This window comes from Serinus canaria, chromosome 5, assembly GCF_022539315.1.
Source record: "Serinus canaria isolate serCan28SL12 chromosome 5, serCan2020, whole genome shotgun sequence".
NCBI lineage: Eukaryota > Metazoa > Chordata > Aves > Passeriformes > Fringillidae > Serinus > Serinus canaria.
Genome location: NC_066319.1, coordinates 13,965,384 through 13,979,244, shown reverse-complemented (window position 1 = coordinate 13,979,244; position 13,861 = coordinate 13,965,384). Strand labels below are relative to the sequence as shown.

The window sequence follows — 13,861 nt, the reverse complement described above, 5'->3', positions numbered from 1 at the left end:
TTAATCCCATTGTGTTTCTCAGATCTTACTGGTGCATGTTTTGTGTGGCAAATCAAGTGCGACTCGGACACCTGGATTTCTTTCCATTTCGGATCAGGTGGACTGGTGTGGCTCAGTGATGAGCAAGTGAAGGACGGGGCCCGAAGAAGTAAGAAAAACTGAATTCATTTAATCAGCTAAAAAGACAAACATTTATTATTGTTGGGGAGGGAAAAGGAAGATACCTAGATCATTATAGGGGTTTTTAATCTTCCCTTGTAAAATTACTAATGGTGTGAATTCTTTAGACATTGGTTGTATCAAGTGTTTGCAGGCTTCATTTATTATCTACTAACCAAAATTAGCATTGTAGAACCAAAGCAATACCAAGCTTTTCTCCTACATTTCTGTTGAGAACACTGTATTTATTCAAGATTTTAGAAGCAAGTTTCTGGAAACCCCTGATTGCTTCAGAAAAGGATTCCCCTTTACACTATACAGCAGGCACTGAAACCATGATACAAAATTTATTTTCATGCTAGAATTGTTTTGCATAACATTGTGCATGCATTTTACTCAGTACTAAATTGCATACAATGCTGTTGTCTTGTTTCTTAAACTTTGAGACCATTTATACTTGAGTATTTTCCTGATTTTGTACTATAAGTCCCAGTTTTAAAATAACACCTCTTTTGTTTAAAATTCATACTGATTACTTAATATGAACAATTTATGAAGGGTCTTTACGTTGGATCTATACATCAATAAAATACAACATAACCAGAGTTGGAAAATTAACCAGCTGTTACTGTCAGGTCCGAAGGAAGGTCCCATGTGTCACAAGCATGCCAACAAAAACAGACAGGAAAAAGTTTTTCTTATTTTTATACACTTCTAGTTTGATTAAAAGTTCTTGATTTCCATGTTGGTGTGATGAACTGTGAAGGCGTGGTCAATATGACCGATGACTGCCTGATTGCACTTTTTAAAACCATTACTCTTTATCTTGTATACAAAAAGAAGCGATCCATAGCAAAGAAATGTACAGTTTTATAATGTTTTACATTTTCGCTACAACAATGTATGTAAAAGTAAAGAGCTTTGAAAGAAAATATATAACTTTGCCTTTTTTTTTTCTTTTTTCTCCTTAATCATACATTTGCAGTGTTTCTTGTGTGTGTGTTTTTTTGTTTTGTTTTGTTGTTGTTGTTGGTTTTTTTTTTTCATTTTAATTTTTTTCTTCATGCAAGTCATGCTTTGGAACAAAAAAATAGATTAAAAAAAAAAAAAAAGATCTTCTACAGTTTTGTTACATTTTGGCCGTAGAAAAAGCCTGCATCTCTAGTACAACTCCAGAACCACGAAGAATCATCCATAAAACCTGCATGGAGCGAGTTAACTTTGTCCAAATGAGAAGGTCTTCTATGCCTGCACAGTTCCACAGAGATGTTTATTAGCCATCAATGTTCATCTCCGTCTTGCCTTGTCAGGTCACTCTGACTGCCTCTGTTGGCATATATTTAGCAATGACTGGACTTTCTTTGCAAAGATCTGCATGTAAAGAATACAATCAGTACTTGAGCTTCTTCCCTGCGCTTTTCACATCAAGCTTGGCATCTTAGTGTTAAAGGAAGGAGGAAAAGGTGAATAGCTACATGCAGAGGCAGCCATATTCTTCTTCAACAGGATTTTTTTTCCCATGCAGTCAGCCAGACTGAGACCTCTCTATAGTGTGTCTGAGTATTGCTTTCAGCTTAAAATAGGTGCCCATGCAAAGTTTCATCCTACTGTGCTTGTTTGCTCAAACTCCTGCAGGGTTCCTATGGCTCAAAAATATCCTGAGAAAAGCAAAATCTTCCATCGTTGGCATGTTTCAGCATCGACTAAACGCCTAACCCATTCCATACAGAGCCAGTAGATCCACCATTAGCCACAATCAGCATATGCTAGCAGGATGCACCAGGAAGGAAGCCATCTGGTGCATCTACCCTTCATCCTACGTTGTGATACCATGCAGCACGTATGGCCCACCAGTACTACGCCAATGCCTGCCTATTGTCATCTGAGTGCTATTTAGGAGTGTTGTCACCTAAGCATCAGAAGTAACACCGTTTGCAGCGGGTGCTACTGTGAGACATTGCATCTTCAGACTTAGTCACCTGGACTATATGCAACATCGCATAGGCTAATTGAAAGTAAAGCTTTTTAGACCATTCTCTGCTACTGATCCATGCTACAAAATAGATGGGATGGGAGACCAAGAACGTCTCACTGGGCTAGGAGAGCTGTAGGGCGCAGACACTGAGGATAATCCTATCGCTTTTCCACTTATGCCAGCTATGCTGTTAAGGCTCCGTGACATTTCGTAACCTTCATTTAAAAGAAAAATGCAAAGTACAGCATTGGATCAATGACAGAATGGACTAAGAATGAGGTCAACATTGTAGCCAGTTCAATAGCATCTGCATGCACGGACATGCCGAGAGTAGTATCACTTGCAACATGACTCAGAAGGCCGTTGGAATACAAAAGAAAATTTAAAATAAAAAAAAAAAAAAATCATCATTTCTCAAGATGGTCAGGCTATGTAATTGATCCTACAGGCAGCAACATGGTTGTACCCTAAAAAAAAGAAGAGTCAGTGGGAGGGATTTTCTATGTCTCCGTCATACACTCACACAAACCTCTCCCTTCCACTTCATGCATTGTGACCTCAGGCAAAATTAAGGTTTGTGGTATCTTTGTGGAGCAGGAGGGGGACAAGGCAGCAAAATTCATAAAATTGAATGTGTTGCTGTAGAGATACTACTCCTTTGTTCTCAGCATTAAAAAAAAAAAAAAAAAAAGAAAGAAAACAAAATTGCATGCATTCAGTTTCCCTCCCTCCCTCCCCCCCGCTTCTTTTTCAGGCATGCACGTAAACAGCTCAGCAAGTGTACAGAGAGTTGCACAAACTATGGATGAAATTCTGTTGGAACAACAATTAAGATGCTCTCAACATGTTTCAAACAGGCCAACAATATGCTGACGTATATTACTCTTTAGCCAACCAGCCTCTGTTTCATTCAGGAACGAGAGGAGGTTGCAGTGCATCGTGAAAACCATACATTCCCCATCCCAAAGGATGTGCCATTTGGAGTGTTCCCCTGATCCACTGGAACCACCTGAACTCGCCCAGGCTGAATGAACACGGCCAATGCTTATCCAATACAGAATTAAGTAAAACGCTTTGCTACAAAGGTAAATTTTAGAGGATATACTTTCATATGAAAGTCTTGTGGTCCTACTATATCTTTGTTGATGATAAGCTTTAGACTTATAAATACATACACTATCTATAACTGGCATTTACTATAACTATTGCCCATCATACAATGGCACATGGGAATTCCATACTCCATACTCAGTGTATGGTTATGTCATACAATCTTTGCAGTTTTAAAATATTGACTCTATCTTATACTATATACAGTACACCAGTGGTAAACACTGATTTGGAGAGAGTGAGTTCTTTTCCAATTTTCCCATTCCTTATCAACCTTGATGCATATAGATGTAGCTCTAAATTTGGGGTTGTATGGTTGCCTCACATTAAATTATTTAAGCAAAACAGTTTCTTTTAAGAAGGGAAGGCTTTTTAAATGGGATTTTACTTCTGTTGCTAAATAGATTATTCTGGCCATTAGCAAACTACTTCTGAGAGATTCGTACCTGTCAGAAGTCTGAGAAACTAACTAATAATGATTTATTTATGAAAGGATTTTAAATGGATTATTTTCTGATTTTAAGAAACCTGTGCCAGCAGCTGTTCGTGCTTTTCTTTCTCTATTGAACTAACCAGCAATGAATATCCAAATATTTTATTTTAGTGCTCCGTTAAGGTCACTAAATAATAATTTCTTATTTTCTTGAGTATGTTTTGCTTTTGTGTTTTATCTCTTGTGTCTGCCACCTCCAAGTCTGTGCTCCTTAGAGTCTGGTAAGCTCTGTGAGCTTTCTAAGTGGCAAACCTTCATTGCTATGATACATTAATTGGTCTCTCCTTACAGGATGGGCTAATTTAAGGACATAGTAGAGCATCCTCCACTAAAGCTTCCTGCACCAGCTGGGATGGAAGACTCAACTGCCTAGCATAGCTGCACGGGGTAGTTACAGCTCCTCAGGCTTTTCTTTCTGAAAGAAATAGGTTAGAAACTCCAAATGCAGACATCAGGTGGTGGTTTCCAGCCCAAACGTGCATCTCTACAGCAAGCGCACTATTGCGTGCTACAGCTAAGCTGACTTTCTCTTAGTAATTTAAACCGGTTGCTAGCTATGTGGTACAGGGCCCCAGCTACATACCCTTTCTTATTCCTCCATCAGGCGGGCAGGGATATTCCCCGGTTGATAAGAGGAAGCAGGGTCCATATCTCTCCCGAGTGCCAGAGCGGGTAAAGGGCAGGCCCTCATCAGGCGTAATTGCCTGGTCTATGTGGGGACAGTCTTCGTTTGCCAGCGCCGCCTTGGCCACCTCACCATTCAGTTTCGAATCTTCAAACATATAAGCAGAAGGCTATTGAAACACTATGCACTGTTTATTAGAGTTCCAGCTGCAAATTAAGGGTTCACAGCTAAAGACTTCTATAGAGACACTCTAAAAGGTAGCACATCTGTCCTAGACACTGCGTTCATGTGCACTGCACCAAAATAAAATAAAGTCTGTTAAGGGGGAGGAGAAACAAAAGATGATCCCGTTAGGTGTGACAGCAGCCACCCGTACGTCCGCACTGAGGGGCCCTTTCAGAAAGGGGTGTGCAGTGGTTCCTAGTCCTGCGAGCAGAAGACTGCGGTTAGAAATCAGAGTATGTTTTTGCATGACATTGGATGGTGCATGGATGACCTGTGTGTCATGGAGCCTACTGTCGCTCAGAGCTCTGGAGAGGCAGTGGACTGAGAGTTGTGTTTGAGTATTTGAGTATATTCTGTTTGTGCTGGTTTACACCCGTGTGCAGTATTACTGAGGGGGAAATTCCTGCTCTTCCCCTCCCCAAAATTTACCCAGATGGTTTTATAGCATTTCCGGTATCAGTCATGCAGAATGGCTGTACACGTTTTAGACACACAGAGTACGTTACGTATGGAAATACAACAGCAGAACGTGGATTTAAAGAAAACCCAATCCATTTTCTGATGTTCTCTGAAACACATACAGTATTTGCAATGCCAGCACAGGACACTACGTACACAAAACACTACAGCAGGCCATGAATTTGGAAACTAGACAGAGTAAAATTTACTCTTGGCTGTAAATAGCGACAATAGGTTGTCAGATTTGCCCACTTTGCTCCACACATTCCCATGAGGATAGACTGAGAATCATATGTTTTCTCTGTGTGACTGGTTTTTATTTATAAAACAATTTCAAGTGCTGTTTAGTGCAGGATTTTTTTTTTTAGGGCTTTAAAGTGCAAATTAGTGTATTGAGAATATACTCGAAATATGGCACAGCTCAATATGAGTATTTTGGTTGAAGGGAAGGAAAAACAGTCAAAATGTGCTTTCTGAAGCTCTACAAATGCTGAGATATGTCAACTGAGTGGTACTGGCAGCATCCTACACCTCGGTTGCACAATGCTTATTACCTAGACACTGTAAGGCAATGGGTGATCCTGCAAGTCTTTAAGGAAAGAAATTCAATGGATAGACTTAATTTCAGTTCCCCTTCTACATTCGTGTACTAGCTTGTTCTAAATGCTATATACTATTGTCATTAAATTTGCAAGTATTCGAAGCCAACTAATAAAACAAGCCTCAAAGAAAAAAAACATACAGTTAGGTAGGGTTTGGAGGTGTGATTTTGATCCTCTGATGGACAACAGGTGAGTAGAAGGCAGAAGTGCTTTCAAGTTCTGTTTAGTCCTTTACACACACACACACACGCACGCACACGTACACGTGTACATGACACGCACTATACATCTATCACACCGTAATTGCATTCTAGGCCTTTATTTTTCTTCTATTTAGATGACACTGGCTTGTCACAACATAAACTGTCTTTGCTGCACATCTCACCTCTGCTTCGATTTTTCTCTGTGCAGAATCAGCCAATTATTTTCCCCGAGAGGGATGTAGTAATGTTTTGTTTTGTTCTGTGAGCAATGAAATAATTAGGTCTCTAACACATTTAAAAATGTGGCAAAAGCTGTAGAGGCATTTTAATACTTGTAGACACTAATTTTAATAGGATTCTAAAATTTTAAGGTTTCACTGAGTTGCAATTCCTTTCTGTTCATAATAATCACTGCTATTTAATACCACTCTGAATAAAAACCTGGCACGGCTGCCATAGAAACCGTGACACTGCAGGTACTGAGCTGTGTATTTAAAAATCACTTAACTGTGTTTGGGGAGAGCTGCAGTCCTCCTGGGGAGGAGCAAAGAACTGGGCTGCTTCATAAGCCTCTACTGCTACAAGCTGGTGGCTCTAATCCTGAAATGAGGGAGGCAGCTGAGTCAGCAGAGCTCTGCATTGAAATCTCTGGGACACCCACTGCTGCTCCTGAGCCCAGGTCTGCAAATGAAATTCTTGGTGATCAAGGGCAAATGGATCCATTTCAGGAGCTCAAAAGAAGTCTGAGCAGAGTGGTTGTGGGTCAGGCTGCTCACTGGTAACAGCCATTGATTCTTTTGGAAGCAGCTTGCAGGCTCTGTTGTGCTTGAATGGCAACAAAATTGACCCTCTTCAAATTAATTTCTTAAATTGCATTATAAATCTCTAGTAGCTTGAGCTGGAACTTCCTATTACATCCTCTTCAGGGTCCCTTAGAGCTGATGATTTTTCCTCTATGCTCGTTAAAATTCCACAACCTTGTTATTTTATTTCCATTCAAGAGGAAGAGAACAGAGTAGCTGGAGATGTGGGCAAATTACTGAACTATCCTATTAGTGTCCCTTGAACATTACAGTCACGGGCCGTGCCTTAGGGATCACATTCTGGATAGCCATGCTAATCCACAACGACAACTTGGGTGAATATTTAGGAAGTAGAGAAATTACCAGCACAGAGCACTGCATCTGTTGCTGGTGGATATTAGTAAGTGCTAAGTAGAATATTTGTGTTCCAAACCACTGGCTACAGCACCTAATTCTCTGGAGGGGTGTGATTAGTCTGTTACAGGAGTAAAGAAAACATCAACGTCATTGATGCCATCAGTCCACAGTTAGAAGTTCCTGTTGTTTTAACTAGCAGTTGATGTTCTGAACAATTTTAGGAATAAGGTCAAAAGATGGAATGAAATTACATTATTTCAGGTTGATTTATTAAATTTCCATTTGCATGTTTGCTTTTTCTCAAGACTGACCCTGTGAAAGATAAACTATGCAAGGGTTGCTGTCTGGTGATTCTGAGTCCAGTTATACTAATGACAACTCTTTCTAGATGCTTAAAACTTCTAAGTGTTGATTCTGCCCTACCAAACTCATGGGTCCTTCCATCCCTGCTAGCAGAATCTGAATGAAGCTCATACAGCATTTTTTTATTCTTTAGGTTCTGTTCTATGAAGAGAAGTCAATATTATCATCTCTGTTTTACAGATGGGTAAAACTACCATGCAGTGAGATGACTTGCCTACTGCTATGTAAGAGGTTATTTACAACAAAATCTTCTGACTCTCAGCTTGGCACCTTATCTCCCTAATTGTCCTATCTGTGAATACCTAGCTAACTGCACCAGCTCAAAGCATTCTCCTGCAGAGATTTGGATGAGAGACTGAAGAAAATGTTCAGCATATTTCCCAGGTGAGTAGTTTGTGTCACAGCGACATCATTTGTGTGGTTTCCACTTGCTTTTCTCCCCCTGTCTCATCCCTGTTCATTTGTAGAAAAGTACATTTAAAATGCCTTGTGTGTTTCCAAGCAAATTCTGGATTTCAAAATGGGGGGAAGGAATTCTGAAAAATATCTCTACTTAGGAGAACTGCTGGATTTTGCATTAGTGTACTCTGCTTATTTTGGAGAAGCACAGTAGAGCCGCCCATGTACCTGCTGCTTTGTTACTCATCTCTTTGGCCACAGCAAATGCTTGTAAATTGTTACAATGGTTTTACCAGTGCTGCTGGTTTTGATTATAAGCAAGAGTCTGACACTGAGTCTCCAACTATTTGAACTGCACCTTATGTTCAGAGTATGAGTGCACATAATTGTATGATGCGTTTATTGACCTCAATCTATGCTTAGAAATGTGGCACTTGTGCTGAAATGGTTCCTGCACGGGGGGAGTCACCCCAGTCCTCTTCCCTGGAACAAACACTGCCCTTCTCTAACAGCTGCCAAGAAGCAAGTTCATGGCCTACCCTGTAGGTATTGTCAGAAGTCATGTTGGGGTCAGGGGTGGTGGCAATTCTCACTTCTTCATCTCAGGATTGTAGCTGTGCCCCCAAAACCCCCATGTCTTCCTCTCCCATGTGTTTACAGACCTGTGCAGTCATCACTTACTTTAAAGACTGGATGAGTTGAAAGGTACTCTCAGAGGAGATAATTTTCAGTGTATACAGGATCACTTTGACTGAAACAGAGCAGAGAGAAACCCCACAATCCATAGCAAGGTATCCTAGCATAGTCACCTATGAGTCAATGTCTGAATACACACACTGTGACAGATTTGTCCACATTCTGCTGAAGAAAATGGGGTTTTCTCAGCTCTAGATCAGAAACATGGCAAATAAGAGAGACAGTTTCATTTTTTTGGTCAAATGAGGTCACTGACAATTTCCTTCAGAAGAAAAGAGACAGTCGTGCTCCTACCCTTGTTTGAAGATTGAAAGAGATAAGGACAGAGCTTGAGTACCTACAACTTTCCTAAACAGACATTGGGTGATTTCAGAGCTTTGCAGCCTGTTTCAAGGGAAGGGTATGACAGGAAGGAAGCAGGCAGGAGCAGCTGAGAACAGGGCCAGGAAAGTAAGTTTCTTGGAAGATGAAGATCTTGCTGCTGAGGAAATCTTCTCTGAGTAATCCCCACCCCAGGTACACCTAAATATTAACCTACCACTTCTCTAGATCTCAACTGTGCTCTTAATCCAAACCTGGGGCTACCATTATTATTGTTTGTGGATAGTCCCACTCCTGATCAACTGAGTGTCCTTTGGTTCTTTTTCAGAACATGAGGGTCATTTTCATTTTAAATGTGTCACTAATGTTTACAGTAGCTGCCTGAAGAGGTTTATGAAGAAGATCTCCATGAGGTTCCCTGAGAGCAGAGACCTTTAATCCAGCTGGCTCCCTGAAGAAAGTATTGGTATGTGTTCCATGAGTTAATTCCTCTTCTGTATTTCAGTCCTGTCACACTCTCCTGGTGATGTAAAAGGATTGTTACTGTGGCAAATGTTATCTGTGTCATACTCTGCTGGCAATGGGAAATTCTTGGGATGATGGGTTTCCCTGGCTTTTGGGATCGTGACAGAAAGCTACAGGAGCAGGGGTGGCACAGCTGAGGTGAGGGTGGAGAATTGCTGTGCTCTAGCTTTTCTTAGCTACAAGGCTCTTATCTGGAAGTGGGAAGTAGAGCAGCCGTGAGGCTGCTGGAGGACAGATTTTCCCAGCTGTCTTTTTCTTAAAAAAAAAAGGAAAAAAAAAAAAAAGCAAGGATCTTACATTCCTTTTTGCATCCTGGTTTTGCCTCACCACTTTTGCCTCATAATTCTTGTGCTAAGCAAATGGTTATGATGAAATTAGGAGCAGGAATTCAAGTATTCAAAGATATTTACTTTGATTTGTGGAGGAGTTAAGAGCTCCTTGCTATCTGAAAATATCCATTGACTTTATATCCCTAGACTTTATATCCCTAGTCAGCCAGCTAGGGAATATACCTCACTGGACTTGTTGTTTGTGAACAGAGAAGGACTTGTGGGTGACATGATGGTTGGAGGCATCTTGGGCACAGGACTCATGAAATGATACAGTTTTTGATTCCTAGAGAGTAAGAAAGGGGGGTCAGCAGAACTGCTACCTTGAACTTCTTGAGGCAGACATCAGGAGCCTGGTTGACAGAGTCCCTTGGGAGGCAATCCTGAAGGGTAAAGAAGTCAGGAAGGCTGGACATTTTTCAATAAGGAAATCCTAAAGGCACAGGAACAGGCTGTCCCTGTGTGCCAAGGAATTAGCTGGTGAAAGGAGACCAGACTGGCTGAACAGGGGGCTTTGGCTGGAGCTCAGGGGAAAAAAAAAAGGTTGACTTTCACCTTTGGAAAGAGGGGGTAGGCAGCTCGGGATCACTACAGGGAATGTCATGAGGTCAGGCAGGGTGAAAATTTGAAGGGCCAAAGGCCAACTAGAACTCAATCTGGCTACTGCCCTAAAAGACAATAAAAATATTTCTAAAAATATATTAGCAACAAAAGGAGAGCTAAGGAGAATCTCCATCCTTTATTGGATGCAGGGGGAATATATGGTGACAGAAGGTGAGGAAAAGGCTGAGCTATGTAACACCTTTTTTGTCACAGTCTTTAACAGTCAGGCTAGTTTTATTCTGGGTACGCAGTCCCCCGAGCTGAAAGACAGGAATAGGGAGCAGAATTAATATCCCATAATCCAAGGGGAAATGGGCAGTGAGCACTAAGACACAAGTTTTCAGGCCAGAGGGGTCCACCCAAACGTACTGAGGGAGCTCATGGAATCGCTTACCAAGCCACTTTCCATCCTTTATCAGCAGTACTGGCACACTGGGGAGCTTGGCAAATGTGACACCAAGTTACAAGAGTGGCCAGAAGGAGAATCTGGGGAACTATAGGTCTGTCAGCCTGACCTTGGTACCTGGGAAGGTCACGGAGCAGATTGTCCTGAGTGCCATCATGTGGCACGTGCCGGACAGCCAGGAGATCAGGCTCAGACAGCACAGGCTTAGGAAACACAGATTCTGCTTGGCCAACCTGCTCTCCTTCTATAACAAGGTGACCCACTTGATGAGAGAAAGGTTTTCCACAGCGTTCTCCTAGAGAAATTGTGTGCTCATAGCTTGGAAAAGTGCACTGTTCACTGGGTAAAACACTGTCTGGATGGCTGAGCACAGAGATGGGGGCGAGTGGATTCCATCCAGCTGGCAGCCAGTGCCAGTGGTGCTCCCCAGAGCTCAGTGCTGGGCCCAGCTCTGTTTGATCTCTTTGTCAGTGATCTGGATGAGGGGATGGAGGGCACCCTCAGCCAGCTGCAGCCACACCAGGCTGGGTGGCAGTGCTGATCTGCTGCAGGGCAGGAAAGCTCTGCAGAGGGATCGGGACAGGCCGGAGCCATGGCCGAGGCCGGCTGTGTGAGGGGCAGCCAGGCCGAGCGCCGGGGCCTGTCCTTGGGTCACAACAGCCCCAGGCAGGGCCACAGGCTGGGGCAGAGGGGCTGGGACCCTGCTGGGCAGAAAACAACCTGGGGCTGCTGCTGACAGCAGCTGGACATGAGCCAGCAGTGCCCAGGTGGCCGAGAAGGCCGAGGGCAGCCTGGCCTGGATCAGCCATAGTGCGGCCAGCAGGACCAGGGATTGTCCCCCTGTCCTGGTGAGGCCACACCTGGAATCCTGTGTCCAGTTCTGGGCCCCTCACTGCAAGAAAGGCATTGAGGGGATGGAGAGAGCCCAGAGAAGGGAAATGGGACTGGTGGAGGGTCTGGGGCACAAGTCCTGTGAGGAGAGGCTGAGGGAGCTGGGGGTGCTCGGCCCGGAGAGAAGGAGGCTCAGGGGAGACCTCATCGCTCTCTGCAACTGCCTGGAAGGAGGCTGGAGCCAGGTGGGGGCTGATCTTCTCCCCAAAACAAGTAATAGGACAGAAGGAAATAGCCTGAAGTTGTAGCTGGAGAGGTTTAGATTGGATATCAGGAAACATTTTTTCACCAATTGGACAGCATTGGAACAAGCTGTCCAGGGAAGTGGTCAGGTTGCCATCCCCAGGCTTATTTAAAAGTTGTGTGGATGTGTCACTTGGGACATGGTTTAGTGGTGGGACTTGCAGTGCTGGGTTAGAGGTTGGACTTGATGACCTTAAAGACCTTTTTCAACCTAAAGAATTGTGTTATTCCATGATTTTTCTCTGAGATGTTGCATGGAAAGGAAGTACTTACAGTTAAATTACCAACTCTCTTGAGTCTCTTGAAGTCAAATCCCACTTGTGTTAGCAAATTGTGTCTGTTTTAGTTGCCTGGATAGTGTTTACTCTGCATTAACATTCATTGTCCACTCATCAATTGCATCAGTATAAATTACTGCATTCTTTTATGCTGGACTTCATGGAAACTCTGCTGTGCTTCTTCACTTATTAAGAGAGGGTCAGAGCATAACAGCAAATCAGGTAGTAAAGGAACTTCATACTGAGACAAATAAGCTTTTCTTGAGCTGGTACATGACTATAGTGATTTCTGAGTTCCTGGCAATTAAGAATAAGCAATAAACTTCATGCTGTCCCTCTGGAAAACTATCAGAATGTCTATCAGCTACTTTTTACCATTCTTTAAAACTAGTTTATGGGAGTAATTGGGGAGGATTGTAAAACAAAATGCTTTGCTCAGGACATCATTCAGCAAAGTAACAATTATGCTTCTGTGCCAGAAATCTTTGGCTACAGAAGTCAATTTTATAGGCTACAGAGCCTCACACAGGATTAAGAAATGTGAATCCCATGAGTGGGGACTAATTTTTGTTGATGTTTAATCAGGTCCTCAGAGTGAAAGGGATATAACTATATTACATTAGAAGAAGAATTATGTAGAAGAGATAATAAACCATAGACAAAGGATGACAAAATGATGAAATGATGACTTGGAGAGTGTGAAAGGAAGTCTAGCATAGAGAAGAACAGCACAGAAAATATAGGTATAAGCTTTTGAAAATGAGTGATGATATGTTGACATAGGCACCATTGGTTTTCAAATGAGAGTGACAAGAATCCTAGATTGGTAGGTTTGGGAGTGTTTTCTTCTGGAGAGTAATGAAAATTAATTTTTCCCATGCAGACTATCTGAAAAAAAAGAAAGTAATTTGACTAAATAGCTCTATTTTCATACCAAGTACTTACTCTTTGTATTAATACCTCGCATCAGGTTTTGTGTCACAACCTCAGTGAAGTTACCTATAGTCTGTGACATTCCTGGTTCTTTTGCAATAAAGAACTGTATTGTAATCTCCTCGGCTGCCCAACATGGAGCTCAGGTTGATGGGAATTGGAGAAAAACTTCACAGAATAAAATGTGACAGTCTGTAACATACACAAGTCGCAAGCAACGTAGAGCAATAACAAGTAAATGTTAACAAACAGAGCGAAAGAGAGAAAGAGAAAAAAGAGAGAAATGTGAACATGTAAAAGAATTAAGATTCCTATATAACAACTTCATTTTAGTTACCCCAATATTCTAAGGCCATTAAAATCAATATCTTTATCTAGGTATGTTTATTAGTTTCCTGGTTTTTATATTACTGCATATTTTGAAAGTTGTTATGAAGTTCTTCTGAGTACTGAAGGACTTTACCCTGGCAGGAGAGCAGAATTGAGTATGCTACATGAATTATGCAGAATCCTTCCAACCCAACCTACCTCTTCAACATTTACTCACCACCGTGTCGACCTGGGTCCCTCCAGGAAGCCGTGTCCCCCAGGAAAGGCACTCCAGTGACGGTGGTAACCGTCTGTCCCAGCACTAACTCAGCCAACATAGTAACGTCACTCCCAGAGAATATCACCCTTGACAGGTACTACTCCTTGAAGTGAGGTGACAGTAAGTTGGCTGCCTACCTACTGGTACTGCTAGAGAAGTACAGGAGCTCTAGGAAAGTTGATCCAGTGCATCTTGCTATTTACAGGCATTATTGGATATATGCTTAATGCAGCGCTGAGAACGGTTGCTTCTGGAAAATCCTGCATTGCAAAGA

General features: G+C 42.2%; 2 protein-coding genes and 1 long non-coding RNA gene across 7 annotated transcripts in view; 2 read left to right on the top strand and 1 right to left on the bottom strand.

The window, feature by feature from the left end:
• The window catches only part of SERGEF (secretion regulating guanine nucleotide exchange factor), a 148,902-nt gene extending 148,579 nt beyond the window's left edge, over positions 1 to 323 (top strand). Inside the window, exon 11 of the mRNA XM_030240252.2 lies at positions 23 to 323. Within this exon, the coding sequence (XP_030096112.2) occupies positions 23 to 162 (140 nt within the window). The 3' untranslated portion in view covers positions 163 to 323. The remainder of the gene's footprint in view (positions 1 to 22) is intronic.
• KCNC1 (potassium voltage-gated channel subfamily C member 1) overlaps positions 1 to 13,861 on the bottom strand; it is a 121,199-nt gene that overhangs the window by 15,182 nt on the left and 92,156 nt on the right. The window contains exons 3-4 of one of the 5 annotated variants that reach the window (XM_009102226.4): positions 4,321 to 4,509; positions 488 to 2,349 (exon numbers count right to left, since the gene is read on the bottom strand). In XM_009102226.4, coding sequence (XP_009100474.1) covers positions 2,213 to 2,349; positions 4,321 to 4,509 — 326 coding nt within the window. In that variant the 3' untranslated portion in view covers positions 488 to 2,212. Of the gene's footprint in view, positions 1 to 487; positions 2,350 to 4,320; positions 4,510 to 13,861 lie in introns of those variants that run through there. The other 4 variants (XM_009102223.4, XM_050975420.1, XM_018907877.3 and 1 more) reach the window with 4 other exon arrangements.
• Positions 2,892 to 13,861, top strand: part of LOC127059690 (uncharacterized) — a 36,757-nt gene continuing 25,787 nt past the window's right edge. The window contains exons 1-3 of the long non-coding RNA XR_007777719.1: positions 2,892 to 3,219; positions 7,555 to 7,758; positions 9,165 to 9,256. This is a non-coding gene — a long non-coding RNA (uncharacterized LOC127059690). The remainder of the gene's footprint in view (positions 3,220 to 7,554; positions 7,759 to 9,164; positions 9,257 to 13,861) is intronic.